General features: G+C 42.6%; 2 protein-coding genes and 1 long non-coding RNA gene across 4 annotated transcripts; 2 read left to right on the top strand and 1 right to left on the bottom strand.

The window, feature by feature from the left end:
• Nucleotides 1-1691: 1691 nt before the first annotated feature.
• On the top strand, nt 1692-7285 carry tgoln2 (trans-golgi network protein 2). 2 transcript variants are annotated; one of them, XM_037097813.1, is made up of 5 exons: nt 1692-2644; nt 3718-4146; nt 4807-4982; nt 5535-5618; nt 5700-7285. In XM_037097813.1, the coding sequence occupies exons 1-5, from the start codon at nt 2566-2568 to the stop codon at nt 5703-5705; spliced, it is 774 nt and encodes a 257-aa protein (XP_036953708.1). In that variant the 5' UTR covers nt 1692-2565; the 3' UTR covers nt 5706-7285. The 2 variants fall into 2 exon arrangements, with proteins under 2 accessions (XP_036953708.1, XP_036953709.1); XM_037097814.1 differs by having other exon boundaries at nt 1695-2644; nt 3718-4086.
• A 483-nt stretch (nt 7286-7768) lies between these two features.
• Nucleotides 7769-9502, bottom strand: LOC119019335 (dual specificity protein phosphatase 18-like). Its single transcript, XM_037097816.1, has one exon. The coding sequence runs from the start codon at nt 8893-8895 to the stop codon at nt 8353-8355; it is 543 nt and encodes a 180-aa protein (XP_036953711.1). The 5' UTR covers nt 8896-9502; the 3' UTR covers nt 7769-8352.
• Nucleotides 9503-9858: 356 nt separating this feature from the next.
• LOC119019340 lies at nt 9859-15039 on the top strand. The gene is made up of 3 exons (XR_005075016.1): nt 9859-10444; nt 11686-12115; nt 12633-15039. It is a non-coding gene; the product is annotated as an uncharacterized LOC119019340 (long non-coding RNA).
• Nucleotides 15040-15430: the final 391 nt, after the last annotated feature.

The following is a 15430-nucleotide window of genomic DNA, read 5'->3' as shown; positions in this document are numbered from 1 at the left end:
ACTGTTGAGAGCAAAGATTGACGCGAGGAACACGAGGAGGCATGAATAGAATGAACAAAATAGAAAAGCAGACTAAGAGAGAAAAAAAAAAACAATATTCAAAGACAATAAAAAGCATATAGCAAAACACAAAGAGACTGTCAAACACTTAATGTTGGAAAGGACTGAGAAGTATAAACCTATTTCATCGCACCCCTCCTCCACAAGTCACTAAATGATAATAAAGCAGCCTCCTTAATGGTCTGAACCTATATTATTACTAATACCATTACTTTTTGTGTTTGTCATTCAAAAATATGAATTAATTACTGATAAACTATCCTTATCAACCATATACATTCATCATTTACATATCTGTATCAATCATATTTACATTAACCATGAAGATATTTTTTTGTATATGAGTATATTATTACATATTATATACGGTACATATATGTCATATAATGAACTATGTAGAACATAAAATATCTAATTATGTGTATCAAATACAGCGAATAACATACAACATGATTATATCTTATCTTTAAATGTGTAGAATATAATAAATAAAATAATGATGATAAAAAAATAAGAATGAATAAAAAGCAACCAAACAAATAAATAAACAGCAGCCCATATAAACAGCCTCTTCACCCCTCTACCTTGTGTCTTTATACCTTCCTATTTTAAACTGCTTCATGTTTGGATTTTTTTATGACCAGTCCCCGGCTTCTTCGGTTGTTTAGGAGAGTGCTGTGACATGTTTTTGGCTGAGCTTCTCTTTCAAGCACAGCACTTGAGTCAAAGGATACTTCGGTACTTTCCATCACTGCTGCAGGCAAATACAGCCCTGCAGCAGCAGCGTCATGCGGCGGAGGCCTGTGGTGTCAGCCCCCGGCCGCCAGGAGGCAGCAGACTCCTGTCCTGTGTGTCAGTGTGTAGAAGAAGAGCAGGCTGGTTTGTACACGGAAACAGGAACAGGACTTGTCAAAGCCTCCAACCTGTCGACCTGCATTTGTCAACGCGGATTGTGGTGTGAGCTCCGAGCTGCGACAGATTAAACATATCTGTCTCGTCCTCTCGCCGTCGTGTGGACACAATGAGGACGTGTCTCCTGATATGCCTTGTACTTCTGAGCGGCTGGTGCTCGGTCAGAGGTGAGTGAGTGTGCTGGATCGTTTTGGCTTCGTGTGTCATCAGAGAGGAGCGTCTGACACCCACACAGTCCGTGTTAGCCAGCTCAGCTAGTTATTTATCCACATAATGTAACCCGTTCTCACCCGCTGCTGGGCTGTTATCATGGTATTAGTTCACTAACTTCAAACCTTGTAAATGTCGTCACATGTCGCTGCTGTTCAGACGGTAACGAGAGAAACATGTGCAGTGTGGAGACAGAGACACAGGGTGAACCTGTGAGGTTAGTGTGTCTCGGCCTGGAGGTGTAGAGTCCCTGCAGAGGCGGATATCAAGTGAAACTGACGACTCTGATTTAATGTTACGTCAGGAAAATGAGCCGAGCCTGTAGAGATTGCTGTCTTGCTCTTTGTTTGACTAATAGTCTACACAGCACCTTCTTTTTGTTATTAGCTCCCCTCATCGTTTTAATCATAGATTAGAACTGGGGTTTAATCATTTCTCAGCTTCTGAAGAGGGCACACTTCATACTTCCACTCCACTGTATGTTGGAAGGCTTTACATAATGGCTTTATGGCTAAAGGCTTTGCACTACTTTGTTATTCACATGTGCTGTAGTCCTGCCCAAGACCTGTAAACACACTTTAATGTGTAAGTTACCCTTTAAATGGAGCAATTTATTTGTTTTAGTATTAGTGTTCATATACAAAATCAAACATTACACAATCAAAAGCACATATAACAAATCAAAACACTACAGGTTGGTATGAAGGCATATGTTTCCACTTGAGGACCAGGGACTACTGACACTACACCCACATCTACCGCTCTTTATGTATCTATGGACCCAGTTGTCTCTAAGTTTCCGTAAAGTGCGGTGGACTCGACAGACTATATATAGCAGCTTAATTAAACTCCTGGATAAACAGCACTCCTATGCTGAAATTATACCTTGTTTTGTCCTTTATCAGTTTCTCACAGTCAGAGAAAACACAATTTTAGTTTGAAATATGCACAATGCGAGCACAACACTAAATAAACTATTAAAGCTTTTAAAATTGGAATTTGACGCTCTTCTACAAGACATGGACACAATATAAGCTTATAATGCTGGAACCACCTTCACCGATGTTGCTGGTATTAGTAGATCATAGACCAGCAATCACTTAACTGTATTACATTAATTAAGGTCATGGTGTTTATTTTTTGTCAGAGTTAGCAGTGAATTATATGAATAGCATAAAGACTATAGTTTATGGCGTCCAAGTACTGGATTGCATTTTATTTAAGAGCGATTCAAATTAAGGCCCTTTTTTAAGACAGCCAGTTTGTCATGTGATTGCAGGAAAAGCACAGGTGTGATTGATCAAATTAACGATAGCTGCATTTTATTTAGATGGAATAGTTCAGATGGCTGATCTTACGTCCAGGTAATGTGCATGCCTGCTTATGAGGACCCCTAAATGGAAAGGAGTCATGGTTAACAACATTTTTTCCACTTGCGCTCCTTCTGCGATGACTTCCTCATGTATGTAAACGTGATCATTCCAAACAGCATGAACCAGCCATGAGCCTCAGTGTCCACAGTTTGTGTTTGTACAAGGTAGAGCTGTCATGAATGGCTGATTCATCAATTCAAAGAAAATCACTGGCCAACTATTTTGATTATCAAGTAATTCTTTTATTGAGTTTTGAAGCAACTGCAACTGTCAAACAACTGCTGGTTCTGGCTTCTTAAACTTATGGATTTGCTGATTTTCTTTTTCACTTATGATAGTAAACGAAAAAATGTTTTTGTATCGTGTTAACAAACCAACCAACAAACCGACTAGGAGGAAAGACCGCCTCCTCGGCAGAGCAATACTCGTAAGTTGCAGCCCTAGTACGAGGACATTTTGTTCTCTCTCCATCTCTCCATCCTGTCATTAACTGTGCTCTCTCTGCTGTTACCGTCTTCTTAATGCATGAAATAATGGTAATAATGATTATAAGAATGTAAACATGATGTAGAAATAACAGCCTTTTTAAACTTTCAGAGACACTTCTCAATTTGACATTGACATGAAATGAAAACCGTTTTTGTCAAAATAGAGTCTCTTAGTGACATGGATTCAACATTAATTATGTCACACTACCATAAATAACAGCACTTAGAGTGATTTGTAGTGTCAGAGATTCAACACCCGCACCAAAATAGTTGTCATATTTCCCAGTGAGTGGAGGCTTTGTCTGAGACTTTGGCGTTATGGCCTTCATGTTATGCTTTTTACAGCATATAATCTCATCATCTGAGGTAATCATCTTGGCTAATTTCATCAAGCTAGGGTAGCTGACAGAAAGAAGACAGAGGAGATTGCTAACAAGGTGTGACGGAACAGGCAAGCAGTGCCAACTTATATTCAAATGTTTGCAGCGGAAACAACAGAAGAGAAAGAATGATGGCAAGCAAACAGTTGTATCTAGGTCAGCAATGCAGAGCTCACAATGGCTGCAATTATTATTTTATGTCATTCTAGACACTGTTTTTTTCCTGTTAGTGTCACCATGCCCCGTGTTCTGCTGGTTAAATCTACAATTTCAGTTGTTTTTTCTTATTAACAGGGGCTCCAGCACGAAACCTTCTGGAGGTCAGTAAAAACAGGGCTGATGGAACAGAAGTGAAGAATAAGCAGGGTACAGAAGCAGCTGCAGATATGCATTCAGGGAAAAATGGAGAAACGAACCATGGAAAGACAGGAGACAACAATGGAGACAGTAAGGAAGATGCTGTCACTGAGGAAGAGACAGAGGGCACCAATGGGAAAAAGTCACAGGGAGAGGGCACCACTGAGGTAAAGAAAGGGGGAGAGAGCACTGCTGAGGCAAAGAAAGAGGGAGAAGACGCCACTGAGGCAAAGAAAGAGGGAGAGGGTGCAACTGAGGCAAAGAAAGAGGGAGAAGGCGCCACTGAGGCAAAGAAAGGGGGAGAAGGCGCCACTGAGGCAAAGAAAGAGGGAGAAGGCGCCACTGAGGCAAAGAAAGGGGGAGAAGGTGCCACTGAGGCAAAGAAAGAGGGAGAAGGCGCCTCTGAGGCAAAGAAAGGGGGAGAAGGTGCCACTGAGGCAAAGAAAGGGGGAGAGGGTGCAACTGAGGCAAAGAAAGAGGGAGAAGGCACCTCTGAGGCAAAGAAAGAGGGAGATGGCACCTCTGAGGCAAAGAAAGGGGGAGAGGGTGCAACTGAGGCAAAGAAAGAGGGAGAAGGCACCTCTGAGGCAAAGAAAGAGAGAGATGGCACCTCTGAGGCAAAGAAAGGGGGAGAAGGCGCCACTGAGGCAAAGAAAGAGGGAGAAGGCGCCTCTGAGGCAAAGAAAGAGGGAGAGGACGCCACTGAGGCAAAGAAAGAGGGAGAGGGCTCGACTGAGGCAAAGAAAGAGGGAGAGGGCTCGACTGAGGCAAAGAAAGAGGGAGAGGGCGCCACTGAGGCAAAGAAAGAGGGAGAAGGCGCCACTGAGGCAAAGAAAGAGGGAGAAGGCGCCACTGAGGCAAAGAAAGAGGGAGAGGGCGCCACTGAGGCAAAGAAAGAGGGAGAAGGCGCCACTGAGGCAAAGAAAGAGGGAGAAGGCGCCACTGAGGCAAAGAAAGAGGGAGAAGGCGCCACTGAGGCAAAGAAAGAGGGAGAAGGCGCCACTGAGGCAAAGAAAGAGGGAGAAGGCGCCACTGAGGAAAAGGGAGCGTTGGATAAAGCCATAAGGAAAGAAACAAAGACAAATCAGGTTAGCCCCTATGATATAAGTGATGAGGCAGAGAGCAGTCATTTCTTCGCCTACCTGGTCTCTGCAGCTGTGCTGGTGGCCGTGCTTTACATCACCTACCACAACAAACGCAAGGTACCTGACCTTTTGTTTTCACTCAGACATCTTTGAAGCATGCTTCCTCTGTTTCCACTGACCTGATTTGTGTTGCAAAGGTGGTTTGTGCATTCTTGTTGCACCAAATGTAGATGGAAATTTTTTTTTTTTTTTTTTTAAACCCAGACGTTTCTCTGCTTGTCATGTTGCAGACCTTTATTTAATACTTGTTCAGGTCTCTGCTATGTGCAGTGGAATAACTGCATCATCAGTGTGACATGTGGCCAGCTTGTGTATTTTTTTTTTGCCCAGACAGGAGGTCAAATGGAATGGCCTTAACGGATTAGTTAATTAACTATTTGTTTTGTTACAGAGAGTTAGAAGAGAAGATTGATTTAGAGTTGCAGTCAACAGCAGTAGCAGTTATTCTGGTTATCTGCTGCCTCCTCTTTGTTTTGACTACCTACATATTGCACCTTTATCACAGATAGCAATGATTATTCCTTTTTGATGTCTCTCAGTTCTAGCATGGGCCTGTTATGGGTTGCCAGTTGGTCTAAGTCAGTTAAAAACGTATCTGTTTCTCCCCAGATAATTGCCTTTGTTTTGGAAGGAAAGAAATCCAGGGCTGCACGCCGCCCTAAATCAACTGACTACCAGAAGCTGGAACAGCAGGTAGGTTGCTGATAAAAGGACAACATAAATGATAGTTTAATTAAATGTTTTGTGATTTTTAAAAAAATGTTTTTCTTTCAGATGTAATCTCAAGTTTTCTTGAAGCTGTTGCCTTGAACAGTTGAATACACTGGTGGCTGTGTGAGAAGAAGTCGAATGGATGCTGCCATCAGATATTTTCCCGGTGGACTCATTGATTTCACCTCGCGTTAAATGGACATTCTTTTATTCTGTACTTTTTAGATGCTTATTGTGTGACTATGCAGATGACACTGTTGCCTTACTGAAGGAATTAGTGAAATGAAGTGAAGGTAAAAGTAAGCATGCTGTTTTTGCACTCGCGTCGTTATTCCACTTTTAAAAGCAATTTTGTACCTTAAGAAGGTTCTGACTCAGGATATTTCAGTAGCAGAAGATAACATGAGCTTTTTGGATTCCAGACTTGTTTGTACGGTGCATTAGTGATTGCACTGCATACCTAATTAAGCCATCTGAATCTTTGTAAAATACTGGCTGTGTACAATTTCTTTGAGCTTATTTTAAATGTCTATGAGATATAATGTATGACGAGTCCATTTAGATGTACAAAATGATCACAATGGGATGATGAATGTAATGGCAACCATTGTTTTCCAAATGATATGCTTGCACAGTGCTCACCCACTTTAAAATTGTTAAAGGCAGAGACTTTGAAGGAGACACATTATGCTGATGTTCAGGTTCATAATTAGATTTTTCATAATTTTGTAGGTTTACATGCCTTAGTGCTGAACAAAGCAGTGCCCCAGCACTGCATCCCCCCTGTCTGAAACACTCTGTTTACCTCCTGTCTCTTTAAGACTGAATACCCAGTCTCCTCTGATTGGTCAGCTCAAACATGACTGGACCAGCACCGCTTACCACAACAGAGCGGCTGTGTTAAATCTATTTTTAAATGCCAAACTAAGCATGCATTGTGCAAATGTGTGACATGGTGATGTCATGTGATGTCACAAAGTCATGCTATTAAGGGCGCGGATACTGACAAGGCATTTCAGGAGCAGTATTTTCTGTGGGAGAGAGGGGCTTCTGTTGATTTTGAATTTGCCCTTTTGAACTTTAAAGATCTTTTACATGCATGAGAACACTGATGGAGATAACAGAAAAGTGTAATAGGTCTCCTTTAACAGTTTGTTCTTAAAGCAATCTTTTAAAATTTTGAAAAATATGATTATTTGCCCTTTTCTTGCTGAGAGTTAGATGAGAAGATCAGTATCACCCTCATATCTTTCTGGTAAATAGAACACTAAGGCTAAAGCTTCTGGTTAGCCTAGGCAAGCGTAAGGACTGGAAATGGAGAACCCAAAACATGAGGGGGGGGGGCTGATGTCTTTATCCAAATCTCAGCAAAAAAGGGAACAAACATATTTCCCAAAATGTTGAACTGGTCATTTGACATACAACTTATGAACTGTTGCTGTCAGGGTGGTGGGTACAGAAGTTCCATTTCCGTTTTCGTCAATGCAAAGAAAACTGTGTAACATGAATGGCATTGTTAAAATGTTGGATCTCTTAAGTTTGTATACTGTATGGCTGCCCGACACCTTCGTGGTTCCTCTTTTGGTTGAATATTAATAACTTGTGCCACTTGTTACTTTGCATTCAGAAGTAAATTTTTGTTTTAACTACTCAGACTGCACTATTAGAAAAAAAAAACTTGTCTGCGGGGAGAATTTGACCACTAATATGTTAGATTAAATCTTTCTTCTAGAGTAGAAATGTGTGTGTGTGTGTGTGTGTGTGTGTGTGTGTGTGTGTGTGTGTGTGTGTGTGTGTTTACTTCAGAGATAACAGACTTGTGCCAAATAGTGAAGAATATTACTGTGATTCTGGTTTTGTGCCTGTCTCCTGCATTCACTCTATGTATCCTCTGGATGGCTGTTGGAATATATGGAAGGCACTTTGTTTAAAAAGGAAAAGAATTATAACCCATATGTTTTTTTGGCAGAATCAAAAGTCCATATTATGCTCCGGAAATATATTTTTGTATGGTGGAATCTGCAAAAAAAAAAATCAGTGTTTTTATACAGTGCTTTGCTTTTTCTCATTAGTGACATAAGCAGCAGAATTTATTTGTTAGTTCAGGCGGTTTGGCTATAATGAGCATGAAATTAGCATGTTTGCAAGATGTTTAATGACCATATTGCTTAATAAATACAATATTTATTTCATTATGTCCAGAATGGCTGTCCCTCAAATGTATGATTGCACAGATGTACGTGTATTGAACCAATTAAGAGTATTGATTCTAAATTAAAAGCGTTTTGTAATTTCTAGCCTCAAATGAGTTGAATTTACTTTCACAATGTAAAAAAAAACAACAAAAAAACACAGGATAAAAAAGACTTTCAAAAAAACCAAACAAACAAAAAAAATAAGTGAATGGAATGAAAAAGGGAAAGATGACATGTTAGAAATCTAACCCCTCCTCCACAACCTACTTAACATACTCATAATCTGCATACACAGATATACTTGGTGTCATTTCAGATGTTGAGGGTAACATATAGTGTGATTATTAAATTCCTGTGAAGAGTTCTTTTTTCAGTGCACTGTTACTTTGGACAATAAAGTTTATTTAACTCAGGAAGCACATTAACACTTGATGTTACTTCACAGCATAGTATCTGTGTATGCATGTGAAGCAGTATGGATGGATGCCCATACAGCCCTGCACAGTGACGCACTGCCCACGTCACAGTGGCATCATGCTCCTGGCCTCCTCCTCATAGATGTCAGGTATCTCTCCCATGGAGGAGGACACCATCCGGACGGAGTTGCACCCACGGAGCTCCATCTCATACCGGATGAGCTGCTTCCAGAAGCCCTCGTTGGGCCTCACGATGGGTCGGCAGGTCTTCACCCACCTGTGGGCCTCCAGGAGGGTGGCGCCGCGGTGCTTCATCAGATAGGCCATGCACAGGGCGGAGGAGCGGCTCACGCCGGCGTTGCAGTGCACCAGCGTGCGGCCGCCGCGCTCCGCGGTGAGCCGGATCTTATCCGACACCTCGTCAAAGTGATCGTAGAGAGGAGACCCCGGGGTGTCAGGGACCGGGATGTGGATGTACTCCTCCACCCCTGGAGGAGGCGGGCTGCTGCTCTCAGTAACGTTCACGATGCAGGTGATGTTGCACCGAGTCACCTGGGAGGAATCATGAGCCGCTCGGCCATTACTGAGGTACAGATGGTCGGTGACCCGGCACAGGCCTGACAGACCCGCAGGAGCCGACTGATGCATGCAGGGAGTGAGATCTATCGCTGCAGCGAAGTTGTCTCGCTGAAAATGCTGCAAAGTTTCCCGGTTGATCCATCGAGGAACAAGCTGCTGTCAGCTGTAAGGCAACACAGGAAGGCCAAACCTGTGTGAGCAGGCGCACGCTGTCGCCCCCAGCTGGATGGGGTCCGGATGAGCTACACAAAACTGCTGACACTTATTTTTACTGCCGGGGTTGTGTTTCACACATATTTTAATTTTCATTATATATATTTATAAAAAGAAGAATTTCGATTATAATAAGACTTGTTTGAATATTAGATGTGTAATCTGACTTTGGCCATAGGCTTTTTAATGAGGAAACCAGGGCGATGCTAACTAATATCATCCTTGCAACAATCTATTCCTTCCTTTTTTTTCTCCTCAAATCTAACAAGCTTAAATGCTTTTCTGTCAATAAGGAGGCCCTAATACATTTGTTAGTATTGTATCACTAAGCTACTTTATTGGTCTTTCTTCACATAAGGAAGTTGGTCCAAGTTCATCACACAAAAACAAGAAGCAATAATTACAGAGGTACATCTGTCAAATAAAAATGTCACAGTGAAAACACTGAAGTGAATGTGTCTTTATTACAACATGGACGGTCAGGCGGGAAATGAAATATTTCAGTCACTATAAACTTTAAGACAAGCTGTTGCCATTAATAATTATGCGAACCAGCATCTTGAATGAAAGGTCAGAGCTGCGTATTGACAGCGCCATTGTGTATTTATGTGCTGTTAATCAAAAGTAAAAGGAGAATAAATGTTGATCCTCGAGCAGAGACCGGTGAACATTAACACAAAGCATTAGTTCAGCTCCGGCATGTCCCTTTAAGTACAAGTGCAGCAGACACTGGCGTGTGTGTGTTTGCTTGTGTGTGTGTGTGTGTGTGTGTGTGTGTGTGTGTGTGTGTGTGTGTGTGTGTGTGTGTGTGTGTGTGTGTGTGTGTGTGAGCTGGTGGTGCCTGCAGGCAGTCCTCGGTTGCCCAGGAAACACAGATGGTGGATGAAGGGCGCGCATACAAAAGACCATAAACCTGTGGCAGCAGCTGGAGACCGAGCCCGCTCATTAATTCAGCTCCGCGCAGTCCTGCTCACTCAAAGACGTCGCTGTTCTCCTCAACACCTCCCATCCATTTTCTTTGTCCCCGGGGCTTCCGTCTCCACTTTATCCCGTGTTTCTCTCCGCTTCTTCCGCGGACTGGACGGCCGTCAGTGCGCAGCTGTTGTCGGCACTCCCACATCTGCCTCTCTGCGCTCGGCGGCCATGTACGACGCTCAGGCGCGGCTCGTGTTAGTGCGCAGAGGGGAGGTAGATCCAGGGGCCGAGCAAAGGAGCCTTTCACTGCAGGCGACAGCACTGCACACACGAGGCGTGAGTTTGCAGGTTAGGCAGCTTTCACCCCCCTCAGCATGGAGATAAGAAGAACAGGAGAAGGAAGGAGACGGAGAAGAGGAGGAGGAAGATGGGATCTTTTCGCACCGCCTGATTCTGCGGGACAGGTGCGCATGGACCCTGGAAATCACTGGTAAGAAAAAAAAAAGAATGAGTGGTTCTGTCATTCAGATGCTTGTGCGCGTTTTCACGTTATTTGCTGCACTAACAGGTTGGATTGTTTTTTTTTTTTTTTTTTTTTTGAATCTGCATGTTGATGGATTAGATAAACACTGACTCATTACTTTCCTGCAGAGGAGGGCCTAGTGTGAGGAGACGTCTCCTCAGTCTCACATCCTGTGAAGGCTTTATGAATATTAAAATATGCCTATTTATAAAGAAGCTATTTCTGGTGGGCACATGCCAGATTTTTATTAAGGTTTATATGATTTCTGACGATATGTTGCTGTAAGCACCGTGCCTACATTACAGGCTCCATGGCCCTCAGATAGACAGTATCTCTAGCATGAGCTGCAGCCACTATACCATAGGTGTGACAGGAATATCATCAGATCTGATTCCAGCCTAAAGTGGGCCACGATAAGCCAAACAATCCAATTCAAAAACCATTTACAGTCAAATCAAGGAAAGCCCTTTCATCCATGAACTATTCAATCAGCAAGTGATATTGAAATGTTTGTATTTGCTTTGAAACAGGTGAGAAATCTATGTCATTCTGAAGGAGTTATGTAGACGTCATCTGCAGCAGGCACTGTGCATCAGTGGTAGAAGAGGAGATTCAGGAATAACTGTGAATCCTTTTTTTTTCTCAGAAAACCAGACAGGTGAAACACATTATGCACCAAAGGTTATATTCTGCTCACTGGACCTGTATTTAAATAAAGTCTGAAGGCTATTTGATACTGCTGTTTAATTAAACAGTTCAAGTGTAAATGATATCATAACTCTCAAATAAAAGACAGAAGAGAGGCAGAATCTGAATACGCAGAATGTTTGGTGCATAACTTACAGGAGTGGCAGGATGTACTTTTAGTCAGAAAAAAAAGTCATCTGAAAAAATGTATTTCTGACGCCTTATTAGTTAAAAAAAAAAAAAACATGTTATGGCTGTCTGGTATTCTGAGAACAAGACAATTTAACTTCTTATCTTCCCTCCACCATTTTGAATTCATGATGCCATAATATTCAATGCTAATACTCTTTGGAGATCCGTCACCTTGTGATTGACACATAATACTCCAACCTTAATGGAATCGAATTCAAAATGGCATTCAAATATCTGTCCACTGTCATGGACTCCACGCATCGAAAGGGACGGAAATAACCAACTGTAAGATGTTCCACACCCTTATCCAGCATGCTTTTATTTTGTAGGCAACCTTGTGGTCAGTGCTGCAGCAGATTCATGGACAGAGCAGCTGACATGTGACCCGTCAGGACACCGGGAGGATCCCCCAGCAGGACAGGTTATGTGTACAGGCTGGATTATCTTTATCACCTGATGGAGAATTTGTATTGAGAACAGATGGTGTCAGGGATCTTTCAGCAGTGGGTGTGTTTGATTTATGTTTAGATAAAGAGCAGCAATGAGAAACCAGAGGGGAAATAATCCCTGGGGTGTTTTGGGTGGACAGTTGGGTGGCGTCCCACTTTTCTGCTGCTTTGTGTTGTGTGTTCCTCTCCAGTTACACTGATGGAGGAGCAGATCGGGGATCGCACCGGACCTGACGAGCGGCGTCGCTCCATCGCCCTCGGCTGTGCTGCCTCAGACTGGTACAGGATCTGTCAGTAGATTTACACCACGGTGACTTTTATTTCCCTCATATTCACTTTACACTCCCCACTGTGACTTGTTATATATAGGTCCAGATAAATCTAAATGGTCACAGTCTCTTTTTATTTTGTGTCCCAGTGTATGTGTGCTAAGCCCCTGTGCTGGCTGAGAGAGCAGATAAATAGGGACCAGATAGAACATGGGAGATTAGTTATGTGTTAAATCGCTGCCATATTTCCCACCATACGCTACCATCCTCTCCAGGATTACGGTTAAGAGACGAGATAAACCAACCTGAGAGTGGAGACCGTGACCAAATCAGATTAGCATAATCTGCTTTTCAAGTTCATTATTCAACATTATACAGGATTATCCTGGAAGAAAAATATTTGTCAGACCAGGACAAAAAAAAATGTGCCTTTAAAAGCACGTCATGTGAAAGAGGCCAGCAAGGAAGATGTTTATGTGTTGGGAAGCAGGAAAAAAGAAATCTGAAAATAATGTCATCATTCTCTCTGTGACCGCCTCCGTGTCGTCTCTCCTGCAGTGACGGATGCCATTGCTGCTGTCCAGAACCTCCAGAAGGAGACGATCCATGTTCCAAGTGTTTCCCCACTGAGAGATGACTTCAGCTGCTTTTATGTATCTGTAAAAAAAAAAATGTCACCACTGCTTTACAGTCAGTCTCATCATGATCAGGTGTAGCAGGAAGGTATTTCATGGCTGGTGTTTTGAGTCCAGAGTAACTCTGCGGTGTTCTTCTCTGTCTCCTTCATATGTGTGTATTTCCCTGGCTGTGAGTAATACAGCTCCATCCACCCACACTCTAGCTTTTTTGTTTTTTTTTGGCTGATGGAGAACGCTGACACCGCAGCCATCGAACACCTCTCACACCTGCTCACTTCAGCCGCTGTCTGCGGTGACCTCCTCTCCCTGTTACCTTGGTTACCCTGTCAAACATCTGGTCACTTCTGCTTGTATAAGACACTTCAGATTCACCAGCAGCGCCTGTTTCAGCGATGCTTACATCTCACCAGAGCGAGCATGTGTCTATGCCAGATCCAGAACTGGAAAGCTCTGATATTTTTAATCCAGCAGTGTTAGAAAAAATCTGCTCAAGTGTGTGAGAAATTTCTCACATTTTGACAAAGTGTAATTCTCACAGTATGTTCTTTGTTTGTCTTGAAACCACTTAATTTGGATGTGACACCAACTATTTATTTATTTATTTTTTGGATACAGATCTTCCTTTGTGTATTTTAACTGTACCGCGTGGGAGCGTGTGTATCGGCGAGAGTGCATGTGTTTCGTGTGCACGTGCGTGTGTGTGTGTGTGTGTGTGTTCCCGTACATGTGCATGTGTATCATGTCTGTGTGATGGAACAGACATCTGTAATGCTCTTGAAGCTACTGGCTGCTTTTCAGTGATTATCTCATCGCTGCAAAAAAGAAAACAAAAAAAAAGAATAAAAAATGCCTGCAGCTCTTCTTTTTTAGCCACCGACGGGTTAAAAATGTATTTACAAATGATTCTTAGCATTTGTTTTCGACCTCTTTCAAGTAGCAGTTAGGTGGGGATTCCTTTTGTGATTTAGATAATCACAAGAATGTCGCTGGAAATTAATGGTGTGTAGTTTTCTAAATGATGCCTGCTGGCGTTAATTAAACTGTCAGGATGCCTACAGCCCCACCATCTGATACTTAAGCAAATTACAGCAAATGCTAATAATTATGTGCAAATAGCTTTTTACCCAGGTCTGGATTCTACTAACAGTACCTCACTAATATCTAACAATACTAATGTCTGCTAACAAGTCTGATGATTACTAACCAGTTCTCTGAATGCTGATGGCTGGCCTTGTTCTCTCTAACCCACTGACTAACCCCTCTGCTTTATGCCCGCAGTCTGATGCACACACTCCTCTCTCATGATCCTGCAATCCTTCTGCCGCGTAGAAACCAACTTCACATTGACCATGACTGAAGAAAATCTGTTAGCTGCGAGCGAGACAAGAAGGGTTTCAGGACGTGGGAAGGGAGATGTTGCTAACCACTCGATGACAAAGAGGAGCAGAAACAGCTGCTGATACCGAACCGGGTTGACCACATACTTTGGAAGAATCCCTTACAACAGCAACAACAGCAACAGCAAAAAAAAAAAACAAAACCCGATTGTGATCTGATTCCAAACGACTAAATTCACACCCCTCAGAGACTGTGTGCTGTGTGGTCAACCTTCGCAGGTGAGTGGCTGGCTCGTTTTCACGCGAGCCGAGCAAACCTCAACTCCACTACTAACTCACTACGGTGTTCATACTAACAGCGGTGAGGCTGGAAAAGGTCCACCTGTTGCTCTTACTAACATGTCTGGTGGTGATGTCTCAAAAAAAACACGAATTATTCCGTCTCTTTGCGAACCTTTGGTCAAATCAGAGCATGCCTCGTGGAACTACGTGACGTCACTAGTGCCACGAGCATGTCGGATCAGTCCTTTTCAAACGAGCTCGACGGGCTACTAACATCTCCTAAAGTGAAATTAACAAGAGACTAACCGAAGAGCTTTTATTGGCTCCCTGCAGACTAACAAACTAACCCACTAATAAACTAATAATCTAACAAAAACTAACTGGAATCACTAACATTTTGTCGAAAGCGAGTGGTGGAATCGGCGAAGCGCTCCCGTGATGATTTAGGAGCTGCTTCACTCACTTGAACGTACTAACAGAATTCAGTTTTGAAGAGTTGCTGACGTGACTTGAATGTGCCTGTATGTGTGTGTGTTTTTGTGTGTGTGTGTGTGTGTGTGTGTGTGAAAGACAGAGAGAGAGAGAGAAAGAGAGCCCAGAAGAGTGAGTGTGTGTGTGTGTTTTTGTTAGCAAATCTAAATGAGTGTCCACCTGGTTTCTGTCCTCTCAGGCGACATTTGAACACATAAATGCAGTCTGTGTCCATCAGAGCAGTTTCAGACCAGTGTATCATGTTGTATCATATTGCTTAGCTGATACGCGCCTTTACATTTTGTAATAAACTACTCTCACATCAATACAACTTTTTTTAAAAATTATTACTGTATTGCATTGTGTCTTTACTCCACTGTTTAAATGAAAAACTGAGACCTGCAGAGTCAAACACAGGAAGTCTCATCCAGGAAAGCATTACGATTGGCCACAACAGCTACAGCAACACCCAAAGGTTCTTACAGGAGTGCATTCTCTGCACCCAGCCTGGGAATTACAAGGTATTTTCCTTTTTGCGGTGTTATGGAGTGCAAACTCCAGGAGTGCCATTATCTGAAATAACATCTTTGTGTCTTGATTGCTGTAATCATACTGAAGCATGATTACG

This window comes from Acanthopagrus latus, chromosome 5 (genome assembly GCF_904848185.1).
Source record: "Acanthopagrus latus isolate v.2019 chromosome 5, fAcaLat1.1, whole genome shotgun sequence".
NCBI classification, from domain to species: Eukaryota; Metazoa; Chordata; class Actinopteri; order Spariformes; family Sparidae; genus Acanthopagrus; species Acanthopagrus latus.
Note: the sequence above shows the minus strand (reverse complement) of the source record. Positions and strands in the feature narration are given on the sequence as shown.